The 24535-nt window shown below is 40.0% G+C and overlaps 2 protein-coding genes across 3 annotated transcripts in view; one reads left to right on the forward strand and one right to left on the reverse strand.

The window, feature by feature from the left end:
* Positions 1-3904, forward strand: part of atxn1a (ataxin 1a) — a 96242-nt gene extending 92338 nt beyond the window's left edge. For both annotated transcript variants that reach the window (XM_084131534.1, XM_084131535.1), the window contains one exon: positions 855-3904. In XM_084131534.1, the coding sequence (XP_083987660.1) occupies positions 855-1415 (561 nt within the window). In that variant the 3' untranslated portion in view covers positions 1416-3904. The remainder of the gene's footprint in view (positions 1-854) is intronic.
* Positions 3905-11113: 7209 nt separating this feature from the next.
* Positions 11114-24535, reverse strand: gmpr (guanosine monophosphate reductase). The gene is made up of 9 exons (XM_084131536.1): positions 24112-24535; positions 18121-18240; positions 17803-17886; positions 14741-14914; positions 14551-14632; positions 14363-14469; positions 13051-13093; positions 12447-12606; positions 11114-12287 (listed from the first exon to the last, which is right to left on the reverse strand). The coding sequence occupies exons 1-9, from the start codon at positions 24196-24198 to the stop codon at positions 12107-12109; spliced, it is 1038 nt and encodes a 345-aa protein (XP_083987662.1). The 5' UTR covers positions 24199-24535; the 3' UTR covers positions 11114-12106.

Below are 24535 nucleotides of genomic sequence, written 5' to 3' on the forward strand. Positions count from 1 at the left end.
CCCACCCCTATGAACAGATAGCACAGGTTGTTTTTTGCTAAATTACTATTGCAATGATTTTTCAAATGCTCACAAGTATGTTTATACTGTATATTTTTATGGAATGTTTATTATTAGGTATATAAAGTGCATTTTTTAATGTTATCAGAAGTGAATCACAGTCATTTAAATCCTGCTGTCTTAAGAGGGGGAGTTTCAGTGGAACTATATGCCAATATATTTTGCCCCTTAAAGAGATTTTTATAATATGCAGATGATATCCAAAGATGGCTAATTTAATTTCATATTTAACAGTGCTCACTGGGAAAAAATCTTTACGCCTTTTACAAATGCCCAGGGATTCTTTACTTGGATTCTTTACTTTATTACATCTTTCATGTATTTTTATCATCTGTTTGAATAACCATATGATAGTCATTAAGTTTATTTTTTATATGCTTTGAGTGTGTGAATGTCCTCCTATATGAACTCCACCTGCACTCAATCAGTGTAACTAGATGTGGGGTAATTTGGCAGCTGAAATCATCTCCCTGTTCCATAATCCCTCCCCTGGCTGTCCCCATGGCATCTTTGTTTAGTTTGTGTGGGATTCACTGACAGAATTGAGTCATTCCTTATTTCTGCTTCCTTCTGTTGTGCTGTGAGTAGGCTGTATGAAAAATCTGCTTCGTTTGTCTGGGAGTTGAGATGGGGCCACCCACTCAAAAGCAGTTCTAAAGTCTGTCAGTTTGAGAGGCTCTGATTAACAGATGCTATTTAGCAAAGGCATTCATTCATATCATCAGGCATTTGTGCATGACTTCTACTGTGTGAATTCCATTTCCTCTTTTTTGCCTCCCTTTGTTTTCTTGCAGGTCAGCGTGGAGGTTCTAGTAGAGTATCCTTTCTTTGTGTTCGGCCAGGGCTGGTCATCCTGTTGTCCAGAACGGACTAGCCAGCTGCTCGAGTTGCCATGCACCAAGCTTTCAGTGGGTGACGTCTGCATCTCCCTCACCCTGAAAAACCTGAGGAACGGCTCCATTAAGAAGAGCCAGGGGCAAGTCTTGGATGCGCCTACCCTTGGTCCACCCCTTAAACCACCCAAAGCACTCTCAAGCGGCACACGTGGAGGTGTTCGGCACTCAGAACAGGAAAATGGACTTGGGCAATGTGTAGATCAGGGAGGTGGAGGCGGTCAAGGCAATAGAGAGAATGGAGAACTGAGGTTTAGCGAAAGAGACATCTGCAAAGCACCACCGCTCACTGAATCAGAGTCCGGTGGTAAACCCACAGGCCGTAAAAGGAGGTGGTCAGCCCCTGAGGGCTGCAAAGTAGAAAATCCTGAAGGAGAGCCCCCTTTAACGTTCCCCAAGCCTTCCTTCATCCCTCAAGAGGTTAAAATCAGTATCGAAGGCAGATCAAATATTGGCAAGTGAACACATATTGGACTGTCAGATTTTAAAAGCAAAATTTGCCCTCAGAATGTTTTTTTTTTTTTTAGTTCTGATTTGATTTTCTATCCAGATTACTATACTTAAAGGCTAAATTGACTGAGTGTGTACATGATCACTTCTAACATTGTAATAGATGTATTCAATATTACACAAACAATTGGTGCAATTTATTTGATTGGTCAAATTCAGGGCAGATGTAGTACAAGGTGAGAAGGTAATGAGACAACTGAGCACTGCATGATATCCTGAAGGCTTCAGTATATACAATCAGTCACAGCTAACAAGGCTAAGTCTCTCTAGTCTCTTACCTATGATGTCCTAAGACAAACTTGGTTCAACTACACCTAGTGGCAATTTAAACATTCACCTGCTGAGTTAACCTGAAAATGTTAGTAAGGGAAGATGAACAACTGGTGTGAATACAAATTGCTAATGGTGGCAGAACGGAAATCACTCCTCCACTGGTTGCAGGAGTTTACATGATGTCAGCCATCTTGTTTAACTGTGACTAAAAGAGACTATCCAAATCAATCCTAACAATATAGAGCAGCAGCATCAGTGCAGTTAGACTAGCATAGATTATATTAACATTTATTGAAATGCAAGAAGAGGTTTCCAAATACTATGGTACCGGCCAAGAGAGATGATGTCATTGAGCGGGGACAGTTGCCCCATTGAAAGACGAAACTATAATTTTAAACAGGGAAGATGGACGAGTCTATTTTTATATATCCAACTGTCTAACCTTTTATTTAACTATTTTTGTAGTTTTGCATGTTTTAATTTTCTGTCTCACTTTTCAAACCCTCCCATCATACCTTGATGGGTAGATTTTTCTTGTTTTTTTTTTTTGTGATGAATGTGTAAACCTTGCAATCAGGGGTAATTTTTTACGTAGAAACAGGATGGGTTCTTTCTCGATGCATACAAACAGTGGTGAGTAGTCCCTTGTTTTTAGTGCAGTCTCACCTGTTTTTTGTTCAAACAAAAGAAAGTAGATTATTTCGAAAGAAAGAGAGCGAAAGTTGTCTGAGGAGGATGAGATGAGTGTTGTCCTGAAGCACTTAGTTAACACCTGTCATGCTCACTAGCTGATAGTCAACTGAGTCAAATGATGATGATTATTATATTAATTATTACTATTATTATTATTACTGCTACTACTATTTTCTGTTGATCTTTTAACATGAACACCGTACTGTATGCCGTATCATGAATTTGATGTTGTGTGGCACTCTGTGGGAAGGTGATTTGCTCACAAGGGTCGCTGTGAAAGGATGAATGTAACTGTTGATGAAAGAGCAAACGATGAGATTTTGTCCCCTAGAGGACTGCTTTAAAGGTAGCACTTTTTTCATTGCGTCTGATTGGCTTAGCCATCTGAAGCAAGCTGACGGCTTGAGTAAAGACGGGCACAAGAGGCTGTGGCCCTTTAAACAACTGCCATTTAAGTCATTTAAAGCAAAAAGAGTCATATGAAAGTGTGAATGCAGATGGAAATAAATACAGAGACTGTTTATATATTCACAAGAGATATGAGAGTTGACGTGAAAGTGAGAAACTCTGGCTACAGAAATCTTTGGAGGATCGAAGGGTGTCATATACCTGTTTGTTAGCAATGTATGTGGTCGTGCACGCATGCGAGTTTGTGTGCAGCTGCACACGGGCTTATACACATGTACACGGTTACGGTAATTTTCAATCATGTTGAAATATGTCATGTATTTTTTTGTACATTAACATGTATAGAGCTGCAAATGCTATATCTATCTTACTGTATGAGAGCGTAAGACTACATGAGCACGTTTTTAGTCCCGTCCCCCAAGACTCATCGAACGTATGTGAAAACAGTCATGTAGTAATTTTAGTGATCTGTAGAATATTTGTGTGAGTGTGCGTGAGTGTTTGTGTGTGCGTGTGTGTGTGTGTGTGTGTGTGTACATACCACACATATTATAAATAGATATTTAAGTTCTACTTAAAAGAATATTGCAATTTGCACATCTGGAGAGATAGTAACATGATTTATTTTGTTTTCTGCCAGCACAGGACAGGGCCGAAAACCCAATTTTTACTAAAATGTAGCAGTTTCTTGACATGTTTGCTTGGTTTGCAGGTCTGTTTGGTTAATTTTCATTAGGAAAACAAGGAAGTCCCTTTTAAGGGGGGTTTGAATTACACACAAACACATGAAAGCAGGATTGTGCACGGTGCTTTGTCAAGGCGTTCGCTCTGTAGGGGTGGATGATGTCATAGCTTGTAGCCTGCAAACCTCGTCATTCGAGCGGCCAGACTCAAGTTAGCTTGGGTTGGTGAAGATCTGGCAGGAAGAAGGGTTAGAAAATAAAAGATGCATCGATGGACGGATGGATTTAATGAATGGTGGAGGGTGGGTGAGTGCACCCCATATACAATTTGAAAATGCTTTATTTTTTTATAATAAAACAGGGTTTCTCAGATCAACACCACAATCGTGCATTTTTTCTTTTTTCCATTTTGACATGGCATCTCTGTCCCCTTGTAATGTGCGTGTTTTAGTTTTACTTAGATTGTATGTGTGGATGTATCTGCTTCAACCAATCAAACTTGATATTTTCATTGTTTATTTTGGGCCAAAAGCTAGAAATAAGATGTGATATTGTTTGTCCATTGAACCACTCCAAGAACATGACTGTCAATGGCGAATCGGTCTTGCATTTGTTTGGGTTTTCTTATCTTTCACTGTTGTCCTTCTCTTCATGTAATGATCAGTGTTTCGATGTTGCTCACTGCTTCGATCATTTTACAGTCTGCCTCCTTCTGGTTGCACAGTGCGGTTCCACGTACACGAGAAGCATTCCGAACAAAAGCACGTAGCAATAACCCCTAGTCTCTAGTGCTGAACCAAAAAAAAACTGAGAACCGGACATCAATGCCAGATCTTCTGTTCGACCTCAGCAATCTGTCTTTTATCCTCTTTAGGTTTATTTGCGGTTTGCACAGCCAGCCCTCAGTAACTTCAGGGAGAAATGTAAATTAATATGCAGTGACAGAGTCTGTCCCCTCCTAGCCGTCTTAACCCCTAATCGATAGTGACCTCCAGATGCTCTTCAGGTGCCCATACAGAACCAGTACGCCTCTCTCAGAGTATGTTTACCCAACCGCAACCGTTAGCTACCTTCTGTTGCCTGGCATGTACGTGCGACCTCTTTCTCACCCGGCACACCCGCTATAGTTGAAGAACGTTCTTTTCTTTTCTCTTCTTTTTAATCTGTCTCTCTCTCATTCATAGCCATAGAACCTTGACAGTATTTGTGATGGAGTTTCATATTGCCTAGCCTGTCGAAATTAGTTTTTTTGGGGGGGTCAATTATGACTGTAATTTACTTGTAATGTAACTCACCTACGATACCTATTGAATTCAATGTGAATTGACATTTCAACCCATTTTGCTTCAATAATGTGATGTATTCCAGAGTTAAATAAGAAATCAAGAAAAGTTGGCTTTTCATACCAGAATGCAGTCAGACTTAGTACTAGTTTGCTAAAATAATACCTAAATAGCTAATTGGTTAAGATTATCCATTAAGTGATATTAAGTGGTAATTCTTTGAAGTACCATGCACAGATGAATTGCTCACAATGAGACCTGGAATGAGCATTGAGGAAGTAAATAGGTTCGATTTTGATTCATGTTGACTTTTAAGTATCAGTTGTTATCGACCAAGAGACAAGCAAGTGTATGTGTTCAGTTCCAAGTATGTTATTTGTTTGCATTTGGACTTCTAACTTAAAGACTTTTCAACATTAATTTGAACATCCATGTTGTTTGTTTATCTGATATTGAGGAATAAGTCCAACTGCAAATGAATTAAATATGCTTGACGTGCGATGTCCTGAATGAATGAAACATCACAGATGTTCTGTGCCATCACATTTAATGGTCATCACAAACAAAGAGAATAAAAGATGCACATGGTACAGCTGGTGGTTTATTGTGCTGATAATGATAGTCTCTTATGACCTCCAGTACTGAGAGACAAGAGAAATAAGAGAACATTAAAAGTGGTGGCTGCTGTTTTGACACCTATTTTTTTAGCATCAATGTCACATGAAACTCAAACCCCACTGGTGATGTTCTAAACTCTTCTTCTGTTTAAGCTTGACATGTTTCACGCGTAACAGTTTGTGCCATCTGCATGTAGCACTGTTTCTGTGGTTTCCACTCGTACTCCAGTAGCACTTTATTTAACAGTCCTGTTACGCATGTACATACTGTGTACTTATTATAGCAATTACAGCAACTGGGTTATAACTCTGAACCTACCCCTAAACCTAACGTTAACCCATGTACTTTTTGGGTAAGTACACTGTAAGTACACGTACTGTAAAATAAAGTGTAACCCATACACCTTCTCCCACAAATTGTATTCTTTGTAACCTTCTTTGGGTTTTATTATTTTATTTTGCTATTTGTGAGTAAATACGGCAAATGTTGCACATTTCATTTACTTTGGCAGAGGGGTGAGTTTGCTGTGTCTGACATTACAACATCATTTGCTTTTCTGATAAAGGTCAAAATCTTTCCTTGGGCTTACTCAGGGATGGGAAAGAGGTGTGAATGTGTGTGTCGAGGAGGTTGTGTGACCTTTGAAAGGTTTTTGTACATGTAAAGATACACATATGTGCATATATATATATATATATATATATATATATATATATATATATATATTCATATATATATTCTTGTGTGTGTTAAACTGCTGTAACCAGAATAAGTCATTTCATTGGCCCTGTGCTTTGGTTTCCCACAATGTCTCTACACCATATGAGGCCTTCCTAAAACACTCTGTCCGTCTCCGTGAAAGCGTCTGTATCAGTCCTGTTTGTCCGCATCACAAGCTATCTGTCCGTCTGCCTGTTGTCCTTCTGACGTCACAAGCCCAGATCCTCACACATGCAAGATACTGAAAAAAAAAGACTGAGAAATGATTCATCGACCTCATCAAAGTGGGGACCACTTTTATAGAAACAAACGAAAACAAAATGCACATTTTTGTCATTTATAGAATAGATAGACTTGATAATACTGTTTCAGCACTTTCTAATCCTGAGGAAGATAGGGTGAGACTATGGTGTCATCGCAGTTTCTCCCCTCCAATACGAATTCCCTCCGTCTCGGCCCGTTCCTGGGTCCAACGGGTTGAGACGACGAGGACAGAGAGTTGAAATAACATTTGAATGGTCCTCTACGAACCTGAGATGACTTTACTTTTTGTTGTACTGATGTGTGCTCGAACACCATCGTTCTGTTTTGTTTTATTTTTATGTTGGTTCTATATTTGACCTTGCTTCATGTACTTTGGACTTTGTACTTTTGCTTCGGTCTCCTCTGTAGCACTCTTTTATCATGGTAGGAGACAAGAGAAAGTGTTTTAATGAATGTTTTTAAGAGCGACTCTGTGACGGCTCTCTCTCTCTCTCTCTCTCTCTCTCTCTTTCTCTCTCTCTCTCATAAGAGGAGCACCGCTGACTTTTCCTTGTTTTTACTTTCATTACTCTGGCACAAATGACAAAAAAGATGAATGTTGGATTGCGAGTTTCAGCAGTTTTGAAAAATAAATCAAAAGTTTTTCTTTTATTGTGGCTCTCATTGAAAAACAACTTTATTTTGAGTTTGCTTTTCTTTGAAATTAGTTGTAAAATCAGTCAGGATTTCTCTGTTCAACTTGACTGTTGTTTGACATCTTGTCAATTGTCCAAACAGCTGGATTAATAACCTCAGGCTGAGAATCTTCTACAAGCCCACGTTATGGTTTTGTTTCACCCTGATGTATGGGCTGCTTGATATGGGTATTGTAACTAGTCTTATTGTTAATGCTATAATTGACATATGATCATTCAGCTATATCAATGCTAAAGCAGTGCACACTCCTTAAAAAAGGAGGAATGCCCGGCCCTCGTCTCTCACGTCGTTTTGGTGAGCCGGTAAACTGACAAACGCTTCCTCAGAGAGAGGTACATCCTGTGTTCTGTTACCCTCATCTGGCCAGGCCTGACCAGAGTGCAGGAATGAGACTCATGTTGAATCTTCAGGAGTATTTGTCACTGTTGGGTTGAACTGGACTCTCAACCATGGTTAACCACTGAGAATAAACGCCAGGGACGTTTTGACCATCACAGGCCGGAACCGACTCGTGTACAGATGCTGTTTTCACATACACAACGTCACCTTCACGCATAGCAATCAACAGCCTCGTAAACGTGTATTTATCCTTCAGAATTTGTACAACTATACATATCTTCAAGAAAAAAGGTCATTTTGTAATTCTGGATTTCTTGCCAATGAATGCTTAATAAGAACAGAGTTCGGTTATCATTAAATGTGCACGCATGTCCAGCCACCTCTAATTTTTTTTTCCCTCTGTTTGTTTTCACTTTTTGAGATTGAAATGTTAAGATGTGTTTCGTGAAACAGGAAGCCATTGGTCATTCCTCAGGAAGGAGTGGGTTCAGATATAGCAGTAATACCCCATGTTTGCTGGACTAAAGGTGTTGCGGGTCATGTCATAAAGAGATTTGAAGTCTTCCATTGGAAGGGAAATGGAAGCTTTTTCTAGTTTCTTTTTTCACTTGCCATTGGGCAGAATGATCCACGATCATAAAACCTCCGGATTGGACCTCTGCCTACTGTTCAAAAAACATTGACTCAGTGGAGGTACAGTAGGTTGCCATATTGTCAGTGTTGTTGTTTTCTCCATAGTTTCAGTGCTGTGGATTTACTGGACCTATAGTATGTTAGACACCATGCAGAAATGTTGAGCGAGACTGTTAAAGTTGAAAAATTGAATGTCACATCCAATCCTGAGGTTTTATTTTCTTGGAATTGTATTTGAGGATTCTGGCCAGTAGCAAGCGATGGTTGTTGGGACAGGAAGTTGTGTTTTGCACCTTACTTATAAAGGAAAATATATGTAAAAAAAAAAAAATCTATATATAAAGCCCTAGGTAGGAAATAATTGTGAAAGTTAATTTGTTTTTGCTCTTTTGGTTCATTTTATTTCCATATGCGTGCATACTCTGTAAGTTGTGTAAAATATTGTACTTGCACTAGCTTTTTTAAGAAAGAAAACTAATATAAAAAAAAAATGAATTGAAATTCTATTTTCTAATTGTGGTGTGTCTATTTGTAGGATACACTCACGTTGTTTCTTGGATTTTTTTGGTCCCTTTCTTTGATGGTGCTTGCCGGTTTTCTAGTTAGAACTTATTTCATTATTCTGAACAACAAAACAATATTTGATTCAGGTTGTGAACAAATTTGTTTAAAAAAAAGAAATTGTCTGTATACCAGTACAAGTTTATTGTTGCAGTATACACGTACTAATAAAAATTACAGTGCCAATTGCAAACTGCACCCTTTTTGGAGTTTGTGATTTGTGAGAACGGGGTTTTAAAGGTGCTTTTGTCAGATAGAGTGGGCTTATTTTGCCGACAGACATGAACACACACTCTCAAACAATTGCAGGTATTCCACAGGCTTCTTTGACTCCAGCGCACCTAGTCAATGGAGTGTGGGTGTTGGCGGAGGTGGCGGCCATGAGTATTCGCTGGATCATTCATTTGAAAAAGTCTAGATGGAAGACATTGAGATCTTATCAGACACGACAAACCCACACTTGACTGTGTGGGAAACCGCAATGGCTGGCACAATGAGCCCAAACTGATTCAGCTCTGTCTGCTTGTCTGTCTTTGTGTTACCATGTAGTTTCAGCCACAGTACAGTAGTCTGAAAAGAAGGTAAGTTGATTATAAAAGTCTGAATATACACATTTAATGGAAAAAAAACATGAAATGTCATCTGTGTGTGATGAAGACTCTCCCAGGTACAGAACCCTGTAAGGAATGTATCAAAAATCATTTCGCGTCTTTTTGGAATGCTCGATTCTGATTGGTCGATCACTGAAATAAGCGGTCAGGTAGGCTATTTCAATGGCAAAGATGAATACCTGTATATCAACAGAAACCAGTATCGTGAGAAATCGGGTCTGTAGCTGGGCTCACGCCATGTCGTAATTACCGTAATTTCGAGATGACAACACATGATGTTCTTTTCTGAGCTCTGGCTGGGAATTATGCATTTCTATAGCAACACTATCAACTCCTAAATGAATCTTCAGTGGTCAGGTACAAGTAGGAGCTCTCAAAAAATTCCCAGCTTACAAGTTGTAATACGAGCTCTACTAGGACATGAGTGCTGACGTTGAAATCTCATTATTGTTAATTGTTATTAATTATTGAATGCACATTTTGAGCCAATGGGATTTGCTTGAGTTCCTAATAGAGTGCCACAGTCGGGTTCTGGAAGTAGGCTCCAAATCACATTATTTTTCTCCATAGGCTATTTTTAACAATTTATTAATCATTTAAGACAGCTATTGTGAGCCTCAAAGTTGTTAATCGATGATATATGCTTTTGCTGAAGCCATTAGTCTGCTTTATTTCAACTTATTTTTTAAATAATCATGTTCATCAGTGGAATTACCCATGATTCTTCTGAGAAATCTTCACCAATCACTCACATGAAGCACTGCAAATGATGTGATGGTCAAGTTGCGTCCCAAATGACACTCTATACACTGTGCACTTATACTACTCAGTGTAGTATATGAATTTTATAAGGTTATTTTGTCATTCAACATCTGAGTCTAATAGCCCCTCCCCCTCCACTACGTAATCAAAGCTGCATGAAGTGTCCGACGTTCCACAATTCGGTTAAGTGCATCATCCGGGTATTTAAAGTGTACTTTTTCTATTTGGAATTTTCAGTGTGAACACGCTACTCGCACTATTTATACAAAACGTCATAGAATAGTGCATAAGAAAAAGATTTGCGTGCAAAATTCACATATTTTGCAATAAACTTAAATTATGTTGTTTCTACACAATGAGCATCTTTAAATCAATAGTTTTATATTTATCCATTGTTTTTAATCATAACATGATCATGGCATTCACAATGCGTCATGGGATTGTATAGTTTCCCTTATTAAAGCCGTCAAATACACAGTCTTGAACCTTCTTTTTTATTGCTTTAAAATCAAATGTTGTGATTTTTGTGAATCACCTCATTGCTGGTTAATTTAGTTCATGGCTTATGACTCTTTACAAAAACTTTAAAAATGCCTATGGGGAAAATTAATGGTGAAAATACTTCTGCTATCATGGCAGCTCGGGATTTGAAATGTTGTAAAAGCGACGTGGAGATGGTGTTTTTATTACTCAACAGGTGAGTAAGGTATTTTATTGAACCAATAAACTGCCATAAGTAGCTCTCTAACAGAGTTAATTATGAAGCATTATCTATTGTGAAGGGTAATTTCATTATGGTTGTAGCGCTGTGTGTGCTGTAATTTATTTTCAAGGAAGTACCGTGTCTGTTAATGGGTAAAGCTACAGTAACTCTTCAGCTAGTCAGCCTGAAATCCTTTCCATCTACACTGGTTATTTCTCTTACGCCCAGTAGTGAGTGTTTTATGCAATAGGACAAAGAACCATATTCATCCACACAGTCACACAGGGCCGAAGCACAACCAAAACAATGTTCTTCCGCAAAATGCATGCAGTTTTGTTTTTTTAACCGCTAGAGGTCCAAAGGTTACCTACTGTACCTTAAACTGGTTATTTCTATTTTTTTTCTAGTGATAAAGTATGTTTATGAGCTGTTTAATTCATAAGCTTTAATCAAATTCAAATTAATTAAAACTAAATACATAAAATTATCCCATGATGGGCAAATTTTCTATATAGACTTTTTTTTTCTTAACGGAAGCATGAAGATAATATATAAGTATGTACAGTCAGCCAGTCAATATTCCACAATAACATATTTGATCACATAATTTAACAAAAATGGAAAGGTATTTAGGACACAGTTTTCATTCAGATGTTTATTCCTCCAGTTATTCCTCCTTAATCCAGTATTTTCTACCTCATCTAAACTGCACAAGGCATGTTGAAGAAATGAGGTGCAGAAGTTTTCACATTCCTCTGGTCTGATATGACATCCCACCACACCCATTGTACAATCACAAAGGAAGCAGGCCAGCAGAAATAGTTCACAACAGTACACAATGCACCAATCTCTGCACAAATCGACTCAAACTTAGGGCACAACACACAGGAGCGAGCATAAAGTGGCAGAGAAGATCATCTGCTGGTGTGTAAATTCTTCACTAGCATGCATTTCTTTCAGTTGCTATACTATAGGGAGAGAATGGGTTGCATAGTTACAAAGAATGAATCATATCACTCTAGTATTTTCCTGTCTAGAGACTTATTAGATGTTTTCATTATTCACCCTCTCGTACAGATGCAACCCCATTGCATACTTTAAAGAACTTAAAGGTTGTAAATGAACAAAACTGAGCCATGCTACAACATTGGTTTTCCAAAAAGATTTTATACAGCAAGGTTCCTGAGTATCTATGGAGCACAGAAAACTGGAAGACAGAGGGAAATATGTTCATGAATGTCTTTCCTCTCCTCTTTATGGTAGAATTATGCTGCTCATTTCACCCAAAATTCAAATTGATAGAATGATGACAGAATTTTCATTAGCAGCTGAACTATTCCTTACCTAGTAATGGTGAAAATGTATTTGTGAGTGCAAGTTTTTTTAACCTGTGGGACTAGGTGAACATTTGGCTAGACTGCTGTGTGACTCTGATGAAGGTCGTCCTGCGGCTCAGTTCTTTGAGTTTGGCAGCTCCTACATATGTGCATGTGGACCGCAAACCACCCATGATGTCCCTGATGGTGTTTTCCACATCACCTTTGTAGGCCACCTGGACCGTCCTGCCCTCTGATGCCCTTGAAATCACATAAACAGATGTACACATAAGATGACCTGCAGTATCACAGTTATTTATGTAGCTCTGGTGCCACACATCCTTAATGCCACAAATGCACTTAAACCCCAAAATGAATTGGCATAAATATGCCCTATATAATGTATGAAAACATCCTCACCTGTACTCTGCTACCCCTCCGACGTACTTCTTCATGGCTGTGTCCGAGCTCATCCCATAGAACATCTTGAACTTCTTGCCGTCTTTCTCAATGACTTCACCAGCACATTGATCATGTCCCGCTAACATTCCTCCCAGCATGACAAAATCTGCCCCAGCGCCTAATGAAAATGTATTATTAGATAGATTAAAGGCCCGTTCACACCAAGAACAATAACTATAAAGATAACTATAACAATAATATTAGCATCCACACAACGCACGATAACATAATGTCGTCTCCTGCTTTAAATTCCTGAGCTCCCTAAAGCAAGATGGAGTCTGATTGGCTATCAATGTTTTATCATTAAATAGCTGGGAAGAAAAAAATATTGTGAAATTGATTCCAACAATATCGTTCCTCTGTGTGGTTATCGTTATAGTTGTGGTGTGGACTATGCTATTCTTTAGAATGATTTTTAAAACTATATCATTATCGTCCGTGGTGTGAATGGGCCTGAATATAATGGGTGTGAATATAATAACTTTTATAATAGTACAAAAACAGTAAAATTATGCTTTTATTGTTTGGTGTTTGAAACATGAAACCACTCATCACTGCTCACCAAAAGCTTTGGCAACATCCCCGGGGCAACTGCAGCCTCCATCCTAGAGAAAAAAGAAAGCTTTACAAACTCCTATATGGTCATATAAAGTAGGCTACAGCACATTTGAAAAGCATTCGTATAGACCTTATTCTGGTTAGACACCATATTGAATTTAAAGCAGATGAAAGCTTTGAGGGATAGACTTAAAGTCTTTACAATGGCATGCACTGTACAAAGGTCATAGATCACTTAATTTTGCCAACTCACAACTTTCAAGAGCGTCGCTTTCATTCCTGTCAAAAATGAATCTTGGCGCTACCCTGACTAAGGTCTTTAGCTCAAATGGTAAAGTGTGGCACTAGCGACGCAAAGGTCTATTCCCAGTTATTCAGTTTCCAAAAATGCATGAGTTGATCAAATATTTTATTTGAATCCAAAGTTGCTTTGGGCTACTTGGAATGAATTTTGATTTTACTGTGTCAAACCTATAAAACAGAAATTGCTATTTAACTGGATTTTATTTATAAATAAATTCACTGTTAGTTTCAACTAGAACTGTCTCAACAAGCTTATGTGTCTCATTAAAGGAAGAAAAGAAACTACTTAAAAAGTGTTTATAAAAATAATTATAATAGCATGCTGCAGGGGTGCCATATTTTTGCAATGCCAAAACTCGCAAATGAGTTAGCATTTTAACATTTCAGGTTCCATCATCAAAGTCAATGCGTTTTTAAATGAGTTTTTGGTTAAATGTCTAAAATAATGTCTGTGGTTAACACAATATCAAGATACTTTCACAATTTATTCTACAACATAAAAATACATCAGTAATACCCCTGCTTTTACAGCCTTAAACACTGAAAGAGATGGTGATGTTGAAGTCATGCGACCATAGTCTATACGTTTAGCTTTTTACTTATGGTAATTTTATCTAGGTTTCAAAATTCATAAAAGTTGTGTTCATTTGTGAAATTTATCTTGATGAGCAAAATGTGTAAGAATCATAAACTTTTGTTGATTTTATGCAATAATCCAAAAGCTAATGGAATTTTAGCTGTTTGAGTTTTTGTCCAGGAAACCAGGGTGATGCCAACTTCCAGGTTGGCCAAAAAAAAAAGAAAAAAAAAGGTCACATGACGCGTTGAGCCTTTCTGATGGGGCTAATAAAACTGACATGGTAGGGAAACACTGGAATAGAATTGAGGATGCTGCCCTCTTGTGGTAATGTGATGTCACTTGTATGTGGGTTCCCAACTACCAATCTATGCCTTGCATTAAAGGATGGTATTAATAGATTTAAAAACTAAAGATTTAATTTAAAGAGACTCACAGATATTATGTGTCCTTTCAGTCCATGGGCCGAGTCAGCACACTCAATAACAGCACTCAGTTGAGGATAACCCACACCGGTCTTAATGCGTGTGGTGCACACAGAACCTAAAGATCACAGTGTTGTCAAACATCATTAAGATGCTCCAGATACTGCAAGGAATGCTGTTTAATATGAAGGACGATTACCTGGCCCAATGCCCACTTTAATTATATCAGCTCCAGACAGAATGAGTTCCTCCACCATCTCTCCTGTCACCACATTTCCTGCCTAAATGACCAGGATCCTTTTGTTATATGACATTTGTTGTTCAACAAACACAAATAGATAGCCTATACTTATGATGCTTGTTAAATTATGTTTAGGCAAAAATCTCACCATGATGGTGTGCTTTGGAAACTTTTCCCGAACTTTTTTGACAAACTCCACAAAGTGTTCTGAGTAGCCATTGGCCACGTCCAGGCAGATGTACTGGATGAGAGGAATGGCCTCCAGGATGCTGGACAGTTTTTCCAGATCCGCCACTCCACTGCCTGAGCTGGCCGCGACATGCTGAGGACGAGACGGTAGATATGCTCAGCGGATACAAAATTCACTTTTATATGGTGTTTACATGGTCTTTGCAGTGTGTGGACACAACCCCCATACAATGAAAAAAAATCCATTCACTCCTTTTTTTTTTTATTCTCAAAAAGCCTAAACACTCAATAATCAAGCCGTTTGGATTTTCTGAGCAATATGATGTCATATTGCTCATGCTCCGCCCACGACCACTGACAAACTATCCCGTATTAGCATATTTCCGCCCTCAGCCATTTGGATACTGTCTGCCAAGGCAGCACTTTACGTGTCTTGTGTTGACATGCCCCACGGACGAGAGGGGTGGGGTGAGCAGTTGCTCATTATCATTTAAAGGCACAATATGTAACTTTTTTTGCTTTAAAAATAGCAAAAATCACTATATCTATGTTATATATTTTTTTTAGTTGTGTACTTACATTATCCCGACTGTTTCCAACAACTTTCAAACCAGGAGAAATTTGTAATTTAATTCGAGAAACGTCCCATTTCTTTATTTCCATTTTGTCGCCGCCAATGCCGTCATATCCGCGTTGTCCCTGGTTTCGCTCGTGCTGCCATGGCAACCAGAGCTATGAACCAGAGCCGTCTGATAGTAACCAAAGCGACTGACGCAGACAACTTTGTAGTTCGCAATGTCTATCTGCACGCTGTTGTTGTTTCGTTCAAACATTATGGACCATAGCAAGCAGACTTTGGATAAAAAAAGGAGAACTAAAACGAGAATCAATATCAGCGCGGTGTTTTCGAGATGCCGAGAGCTCCCATAGACAGTATATAAACGAGAGCTCCACGTCCGAGACTTCGACCGCTCCTACATGTACTTTATTAAACAGGTGAGCACATTTACATAAAACTAATCAATGTTTTATAGTTCAACAATGATAAAATGTCAGAATATGATCTGTATGTTATTCTAATGTTGATCTAGTTTACTGCTAGTCTCATACAGACAGACAACACATACATTTCAACACATTCAAATGCAGTTTAGTGTGCTAGTGTAATGTTAGACCAAGTGAAACAGCGCTGCGTTACCTGACAAGTTTAATTTGTCTAATAAACTGACCTGTGAGTAGTAATTCTGCACTCGCGTGTAGTTCGGTAGAATGAAATGTCCATATTCCTTTTATATCCGCGGGACTCGCGTCGCGTGTGGAGCTGATAGCTGTCTCTTAGCAATCCTGAACTGCTTCATATCACAGTCATGATAAAAGCATCGATGTATTCAGTCATCCATAAACATTATTAGATCGGTCGGCTTGACGTTGACAACAAGATCCATAATTCTTAGCAAATGTTGCGTCATCAATCTACGCCTTTGTTATTGTAAATAGGTTAGCGACCCCTAGTGGCGAAAAATGCCATACTGTACGTTTAAAGAGACATGCACCGAAATGGGTCGCTGTGAACAGAGCTGTTTTTGAGGAGGTAAAAAGGGTGTTGTTTTACACAACCATTGAGGAATTTTAATCAAAGTATGTAACAAACTTTACATTAAGACCCTATAAAATCAAAAAACTTGTGGAAAATGGGCATCCGATGACCCGGCTTCATTGATTCACTTCAGGAACTTTGTGGAGAAAAAAGAAAGTTTCCATCTAGAAAGCTAAATGTGCTAAAAGTTACATGTGTGTTAATATGGAAGGTTGTTTCCGCCACTCTTTTTTTGATGACTTTTCCCCCCTCAGAATTGTGAGATATAAACTCACAATTAACAGTTTCACAATTCTGACATTAAAACTGCCAATTGCTTTTTACCCCCTCGCAATTTCGAGTTTATATCTCCAATTCTGACTTTTTTTCTCACAGTGAGTTTATATTAAGCGAAGCGTCCATAGTGTTAGTCTGTTGAGGTTATTATAGACAGATTTGAAGTCTGAAAGAATATGCCTTGTTATGGTTTCTACTGTTTTCTGTTTCTGCTAGGCCTGGATTCACCTGGATTTGCTAATTAGCACGGTTTTTCAGCCAGGAGATAGAACTAATTAGTGAAATCAGCTGGCTGAGTTCATGGGTGGAATAAACATATGGCATGACTTTGACTTTCTGACCCCTGGACTTTACACCTCTGTTGCTAGGTGGTTGCTTCTGTTGCTCGAATGTCGTGGCTAGTTGCTTGGGTATTTTGGCTAATTGCTGCTTTTGCGTTACTAGGGTGATCTGAGGATAATACCTGGGGGATGCCAGGCCTTTCCAGGGTGTTCTTGGTTCTTAGTGTTTTGTCGACATGACAAAAGTTTTTTTTTCACGAAAAACGTTTTTCCTCTGTACAGATAAAAATGTTATCAAAATGATTTCCGTTCACACGGATCCGCGGAAACAACTAAAAACGCTGTATTATGCATGCCAGACAAGTAATTGGCAATGTCGCTTTGTGAAGAAAGACTACACGCCTGTGCACAATCGCATTCAAATGTGCATTCCTATAGAATAAACACTTAATACGCATGTGCATGCCATCGCCGTTTTCACAGATTCAAGTTTTTGACGTTTACACGGAGATGATAACGGTATCACTTTCAAACCCCGTTTTCAAAAACTTGCACTTTGAAACCATTAAAAGTTTTCTGTTTTCAGTTGAAAACAGTGTCATGTCTGCTAAGTTAACAACTAATGATTTTCCTCAATGGAAATTAATCAATAAAAAACTTTTATTTTTAAGCTAGACAATGACTAGAGCTGCTGTACAGCCAAAACAATCTTTGTTGCATTAATCACTGTAACGCTGCTTTGAAACAATCTGTATTGTAAAACGAGCTATATAAATCAATGTGATTGTTAGGCAGTTGATAGACTATACCTTTTAATTAAACTGCTTTTGATTAAGCGAGGCAAGAAAAACATTTTTGTCCATTCACCTCAAGGCACTCTGGATGACTGGCAGCAAAAGTCTTCCACTCCTCCAGGGAGTAGTGCTTCTGGATGGCTGTGAAGAGAGTGTGCTGAAAGACAGAGCAGAGAGATGTCTGAGAGACCAGCAAAGTGTCTGGCTCAGAGACAGACAGAAATATAAGAGCCTCTTGATCCCAGTGCATGGAAACAGGACACAGCTAATTATGTTTCAGTGATAAATCACAGAGATAAAACATAGTAAAACAAAGCTTTTCTTGGGTTATATTTCAGACGCAGGTGCTGTGTTTCTTCCGTTAGTGTGCTTTGTTTAAAGAAGCACTCACCTTGCTGAGCACCTGTGCCATCTCAAAAGTGCCGGTGGTGTCCATGTTAGCAGCGATGATCGGGATTCCATTGTATGTCTGCTTTGAGTTCCGGAATGTGAAGGTCCTCTGCAGGTCAACCTTCAAGAACAAAAACAGTACATGTGACCGGCGTCTGAAGAGCCTCATTTTATCAATCAACCCGAACATCCTGTGTTCCTATATCCTGTTCTCCAGTCCCTGTAACCCATTCAAGCATGAACTCAATATATATTACAACTGAAAGATATTTAGACCCATCTAACTGTAACAACTGAGCTGGAGTCATTCTCCCTGTCTGGTGGATGTCAAATGCTTTCTCTGAATAAAAACAGGAGTATCCGTCTGTTCTAGTTTGAGATTTTAAACAAAACATATTGATACATTACACAAGAGTGAGGCAAGCAGTCATATTGCACACAGTATAGCCTATATTTTGCATAGTTTTTCTGATTAAGATCCATGCTCCACAGCCATTGAATTATTCATTCACATGTAGTCAGCACATTCAGAATAAAGACATGCACATTCAATGGATATTACTGTATTTTTTTCCTAAACAAAAAACATTTTTTGTGGTATTTTTAAGCATCTGATAACTGGTATGAAGAACCAATAAGCAGAAGATTTGCTGTTATTATTTTAATTCTGCGTTTGCCATTATATCTGCTGTTTTGTTGAAAAACATCCAAAAATGTGTTTCTTCAATAGCCTGATACAATTGTCTGTATATAATACACCCAGATTTACCTTTGTTTGCACGTTCAGATAAATGTTAATGTTCAAAGGATATTCTGAATAAGGTGTTATATTACCCAATATTCAGATTAATTTTTATTAGATTAGTCATATTCAAGCTGTATTATTAAAATGGAATATTGACCTCTGACCATGTCAATTAGGTAAATATGTTTACTTGACATTTACATGTGCATTAATATGCGTATATGCCAATGCTTGAGATTGCTCTACTGATTGACAAGATATAACACTGTTGTTGTTGTTATTAGTTTTTTTTTGCAATTTCAATGAAAAAAAAAGAACTTGATTGGTCACAGAATTCAATGTAACAAGGGGAACTAAATGTTTAGGTGTTTATAATGTTTGTAAAAGTTTTTATTGTATGTTATGGTATTTTACTTTATTTCTGAATGTAATAATAAAATGTGACACACCGATGCAACTTATCTGTTTATTATTATTATTATTATTAAAATTTATATCCAATTTTATCATATAAAAATTGCAATCTCAACAATGCAAATTTGACCCGGTGCGACTTTCTGGAAAATACGAAAGATTAAAAAATATATTAAAATAGAAAAAAGTTAATTTAAAGGGGACATATCATGCTAAATTTTTAGCCCCTTTTTTAGCCCTTAAATGCATTTTGTTGTATATTTGGAGTGTTTAGAAGTACAGAAAAGATTAAATTATTCTCTTCAGGTGCTTCGTTGATATCTTTATATTCTGTTTTGGTCATATTTTTCAACCTGTTCCGATTTTTCTGTTATCTATGACGTTTTTTGAACTATTACGTCACAGTATTTGCAGCGGAACTGCCAAATAAGGACATTGACTTCCGGCCCAACACTTCAAGCAATCCGCCATTTTTATTTCTCGCTGCAATTTTGTAGTCCAAGCTAAAGGATGCAGAAGTTACGAGAGGGTAAGTTAAAATGTTCGGTTGTTGGATGTAGTAACCCACACGCTTCATTACACCGTCTAATGTAGATGAACTGCCGCGCTTGTGGCGCATGTTTAACTGAAAGAACGAGCAGAGACCCGGTCGCGCGCTCACTCTCTCTCTTCAGAGCCAGGCGAAAGTGTAAACAAGACTTCACCGTCTCCAAACTAGACGCTGTCTTGCTCTCTCTCCCTCGCACATATTAATCAAAATAAAACGACACGGTGGTAAAAGGTCGGAAGACCAAAGTTTCATGTGTAAATACAGTAACATACCATTGCGATACATCCATATGAAGAGGTTGTTCTACAGGTTCGTTGTCTTCATTTTCATCTCGCTCCTGCTCCGACTCTGGCTCGAACATGTAAGGCTGGCTGGACAAGTCTTCCGTTGTTGACATTTTGTTAATAACGTGTGAATAAAAAGTTTCTGTGCCGCTAGATAATCGTATCTCTGCTATCAGACTACAAAAATGGCCGAACGGGGTGGAGTTGAACCTCTGCAACCTGGAGAGGGGGCGGGGTATGAAGTGTCTCAATTGTATTTAAAGAGACCGCACCAAAACGAGTTGCTCTCAGACGCACATCAGAAAAGGGGTAGAAAAGGGGCCTGTGGAGCTATAATAATGAGGAATTCAGACCCAAGCATTGCAGTTCCGCTTTATATAGACTACAAATGTATCATTTATATGTAAAAAGGAACAATTTAAAAGCATGATATGTCTCCTTTAAATTGTAATAATATTTCACAATATGCCTTGGCGAGTGTAAGAAGCCTATTTAAAAAACATAAAAATTCTTACCAACCCCAAACTTGCTAACGGTAGTATATAATCAGAATATGACCAAATTCTGATTAATATCATTCATGTAGCTGAGAGACTGTGGTGGGCTTAAGTGAAATTGTGCTGAATCATTTATAATTCCCTTTCAGTCAGTCACTACGAGTTACGTCAGTGACTGACGAAATGGGTTTTCGCTAGAGAGCCCTATCACCTTCAAGTATTAGAAAACGAGCCAATGGTATGAAAATACCATGGGTCTGCGGAATTTGCATCGCGAACTCCGCCCCACCGCGAGGGTATAAAAGGAGCCACGAGTGCACTCTCGCATTATGTTTTTGCTTCGGAGCCGAAGTGTGTATGTGCTTCTCCTTCGCCTTCTTCAAAGCAGCGAGCGCTCTTCAGTCGGTGTTGGTGTGACGCCGCATTTCAGCGGATTCACGATCCTGCTGCTGGTCTGTGCAGTGGCTTGCACTTGGCTCGTGTTTCTCCCCTGGGCGCTTCAGCACTACTAAAAGAGCTTTTTCTTTCTAAAAGAGCTGCACGGGCACGTCTTTTTAAAGATGTCTTGCCCGTGTGTTTCTGGGCGCATGGTCCATCCGGCTGACGGTCACAAGCGCTGCCTCGCATGTTTAGGCTTTAATCACGCTCAGGTAGCGCTCGTGGATGAGTCAAGTTCTCATTGCGGGAACATGGCCATCCCAGTGTTTAGGTGCTTAAGGCTGTCTCCTTCCACCCTGAAGGTTTATGTGGCTGCGATCTCTGCGCACCACGACCTTGTGGAGTCAAAGACAGTAGGACAGCATGACCTGCTCTTCAGGTTCCTTAGAGGGGCAAGGAGGTTAAATCCTCCCCGCTCCCCACATATGCCCTCTTGGGACCTTGCAGTGGTTCTGTCTGCACTGCAGAGAGCTCCCTTCGAGCCATTGCACTCAGTTGAGCTTAAGTACCTCTCTTTGAAGATGGCGCTCCTGGTTGCTTTGGCCTCCGTCAAGACGGTAGGGGACTTGCAGGCATTTTCCTTTGACGAAGCGTGCCTGGAATTCGGGCCTGCTAACTCTCACGTGATCTTGAGACCCCGACCTGGATATGTGCCCAAGGTTCCCACCACTCCCTTCAGGGATCAGGTGGTGAACCTGCAAGCGCTGCCCTTGGAGGAGGCAGACCCAGCCTTGGCACTGCTCTGTCCAATACGCGCCCTTCGAGCTTACGTAGACAGAACGCGGTGTTTCAGAACCTCAGACCAGCTCTTTGTCTGTTTCGGTGGGAAGCTGAAGGGAAAGGCTCTCTCCAAGCAGAGGTTGTCTCACTGGATAGTGGACGCTATTGTCTTGGCTTACCAAGTGCACGGCCTGTCATGCTCCCAAGGGGTGAATGCACACTCCACTCAGAGCGTTGCTTCCTCCTGGGCGCTAGCGCATGGCGCCTTGTTAACAGACATCTGTAGAGCGGCAGGCTGGGCGACACCTAACACATTCGCAAGATTCTACAATCTCCGTGTAGAGCCAGTGTCCTCTCGTGTACTCGCTCACAGTGGCCAGTAGCTAGGACCTGCTCGGTGACATCGCTTGCTGCGCCATTCCACTCCACGGACTGGATCCGAGCGCTATTTTACTCAGATGAGTTCTCCATAGACCCTGAGTTCCTCCTGTACTGTTGATACTGTCACCAGAGTGCATGCCCGGTTGGTCAGCCCTCATGACTGGCTAGGTGCCTCCATGTGCATGGTTCCCCGCTTGGGCAACCCCCACGTGTGTATTTCCACGGTACGTCTCCTCCGAGCACGTGTCTTTCCCTCGGGTAGGTACTGTGTTACATATTCCACCTGGGATATGCTATCCAGTGTACCTTGGTATTCTTGCGTTACCCTGGCCCTTCGCTCGTGCTAGCCTCACAACAGGGAGCTGTAGCTTGCGCAGGACACTGGAAGACAGCTGCAGTGATGAGATTAGATTGGGACCCCCATTTCGTCAGTCACTGACGTAACTCATAGTGACTGACTGAAAGGGAACATCTCGGTTAAGTATGTAACCCTCGTTCCCAGAAGGAGGGAACAGAGACGTTACGTCCGCATGCCACTACCACTGTGCCGCTGAAACGGCCAGGGCGCACAGTCTCGGCTCCTCAGCAGGTAACATAATGCGAGATTGCACTCGCGGCTCCTTTTATACCCACGCAGTGGGGTGGAGTTTGTGATGCAAATTCCGCAGACCCATGGTATTTTCATAACATTGGCTCGTTTTCTAATACTCGGAGGTGATAGGGCTCTCTAGCGAAACCCCATTTCGTCAACCACTGACGTAACGTCTCCGTTCCCTCCTTCAGGGAACGAGGGTTACATACGTAACTAAGACGTTTTGTCTGCTTGCGGAAAAAATATATTGCAAACTGATATGCACAGAAGTTCTCTCTCTCTCACACACACACACATGCACAGACGTTCTCAGGTTCTCTGAATCAGTTCTTGGTTATTTCTAGTTCCAGTAACTGCTGCAGTCACATCAGTCACACTACACTGCCCTATGAATAATCATCCTGCCGCTATTAACTGAACTGCTTTTGTGCAGTAGGGAACAAATTCACCATTCTCCTGTTTGAAGAGACATTTCACGGACATTCCAGGCATAAGATTGGGATCCTCTCGTTTATTGTTGATGTTTAAGGCTAGGTCAGTGATAGATTACTGCAGGTTATAAAGAGACCCTCAGCTGCTCTTCTATTTTAATGAGCCTGTATATCATCACACCACTGTTCCTGCCCGTACAGTGACATCCATCAGATTAGCCAGCCGCAGAGATCTGACCGGCACTTTACGTCATCCTGCAGTGAAAATCTCTTCTGAATTCATCAGCCAGGACACCAATAGGAAAAAATGAACAGAATATACAGTAGATGATCAATGTTGTAAACCTGACAGATTAGCATGTGGATTTTGAAAGCAGCTGTTTAACTAAGAAAGCTACACATTAACTGGAACAAAAAGAATGTCTGGGAGAAATATGAAAGAATTACAGGCATACAAACCATGTAGATAATCATATGTTTTGGTCCCATTATGTGTCGTTGGGTGGACCTATAGTGTGACCAAGAGTTACACCACAGTGGAATCTGCTTCTATTAATGTTTAAAAATAGTCCTGAAGCATGCCAACATGTTTTGAAAGCACTAGCTCTCAGGTTGCTTTTCCTTAGCCTGGTCAGTTGACCCTGAAAACCACTGGACTTGTTTCAAGACACAACACCACAAAATAAAGAGAAACCAACATATACTGGAGCACTGTCTGCTGATCAAGCTTGATAAACTGCCACTGGCTGAAGCTTAAACATGGGCCCCATGAAAAACAGATGAACTTCATCAAGGTCATCCTAATTTTCAGTTTCATTCTTTGCCCAAACAAGCATGCAGCTCCCTTGGTACTCAGTTTAAATGAGTCTTTCAGGTATAACGAGACCAAGGCCAGTGGCACAAATTTCTTTTAAAAGAGACAGCAAGCAGATGTTCTTACCTCAGACCTGCTCTTCAGACTGCTCCTCTTTGGTCTGAAAAGGACATCTTTAAAGTCCAGTTTGAGGTCAGCATCCACCCGGGGCATAGTGACAGGCCTGAAAGCGGATGAGAATCTCCTGAGACGGGCTGGTGCAGTCACTGGTGCAGTCACTGGTCCAGAGCTCCAGGCACCAAACCCGAACCGGCAGAAGAACAGCGTATTTATAGTGTAGAAAGGGCCGTCACTACCCAGGCCCCCATGGCTTTATTTGGCAAGGCCTGTACGCTCTCTCCTTCCCTCTCTCTCCTCTCTCTATTTCCCCCCTCCGCCTGCATTCAGTCTAGAGTGGCAGAAGCAGTAGCAGTGCTAAAAGTGTTTCCTATGGCTGTCTGACACACACACAAGCGCAGTCACTGCAGCTCAGCTCAGTACTGCAGTATGT

This window comes from Abramis brama, assembly GCF_963993115.1.
Source record: "Abramis brama genome assembly, chromosome: 12".
Lineage (NCBI taxonomy): Eukaryota > Metazoa > Chordata > Actinopteri > Cypriniformes > Leuciscidae > Abramis > Abramis brama.

Excerpts from the sequence above, each read along its gene's own strand:
- gmpr (XM_084131536.1), bottom strand. The coding sequence starts at position 24,198 with ATGCCCCGGGTGGATGCTGACCTCAAACTGGACTTTAAAGATGTCCTT. Across the intron at positions 14,915-17,802 it reads GTCATCCAGAGTGCCTTGAG|CATGTCGCGGCCAGCTCAGG; the intron begins GTGAATGGACAA and ends TCTCGTCCTCAG. Across the intron at positions 13,094-14,362 it reads TGAAAGGACACATAATATCT|GATGGAGGCTGCAGTTGCCC; the intron begins GTGAGTCTCTTT and ends TTTTTTCTCTAG.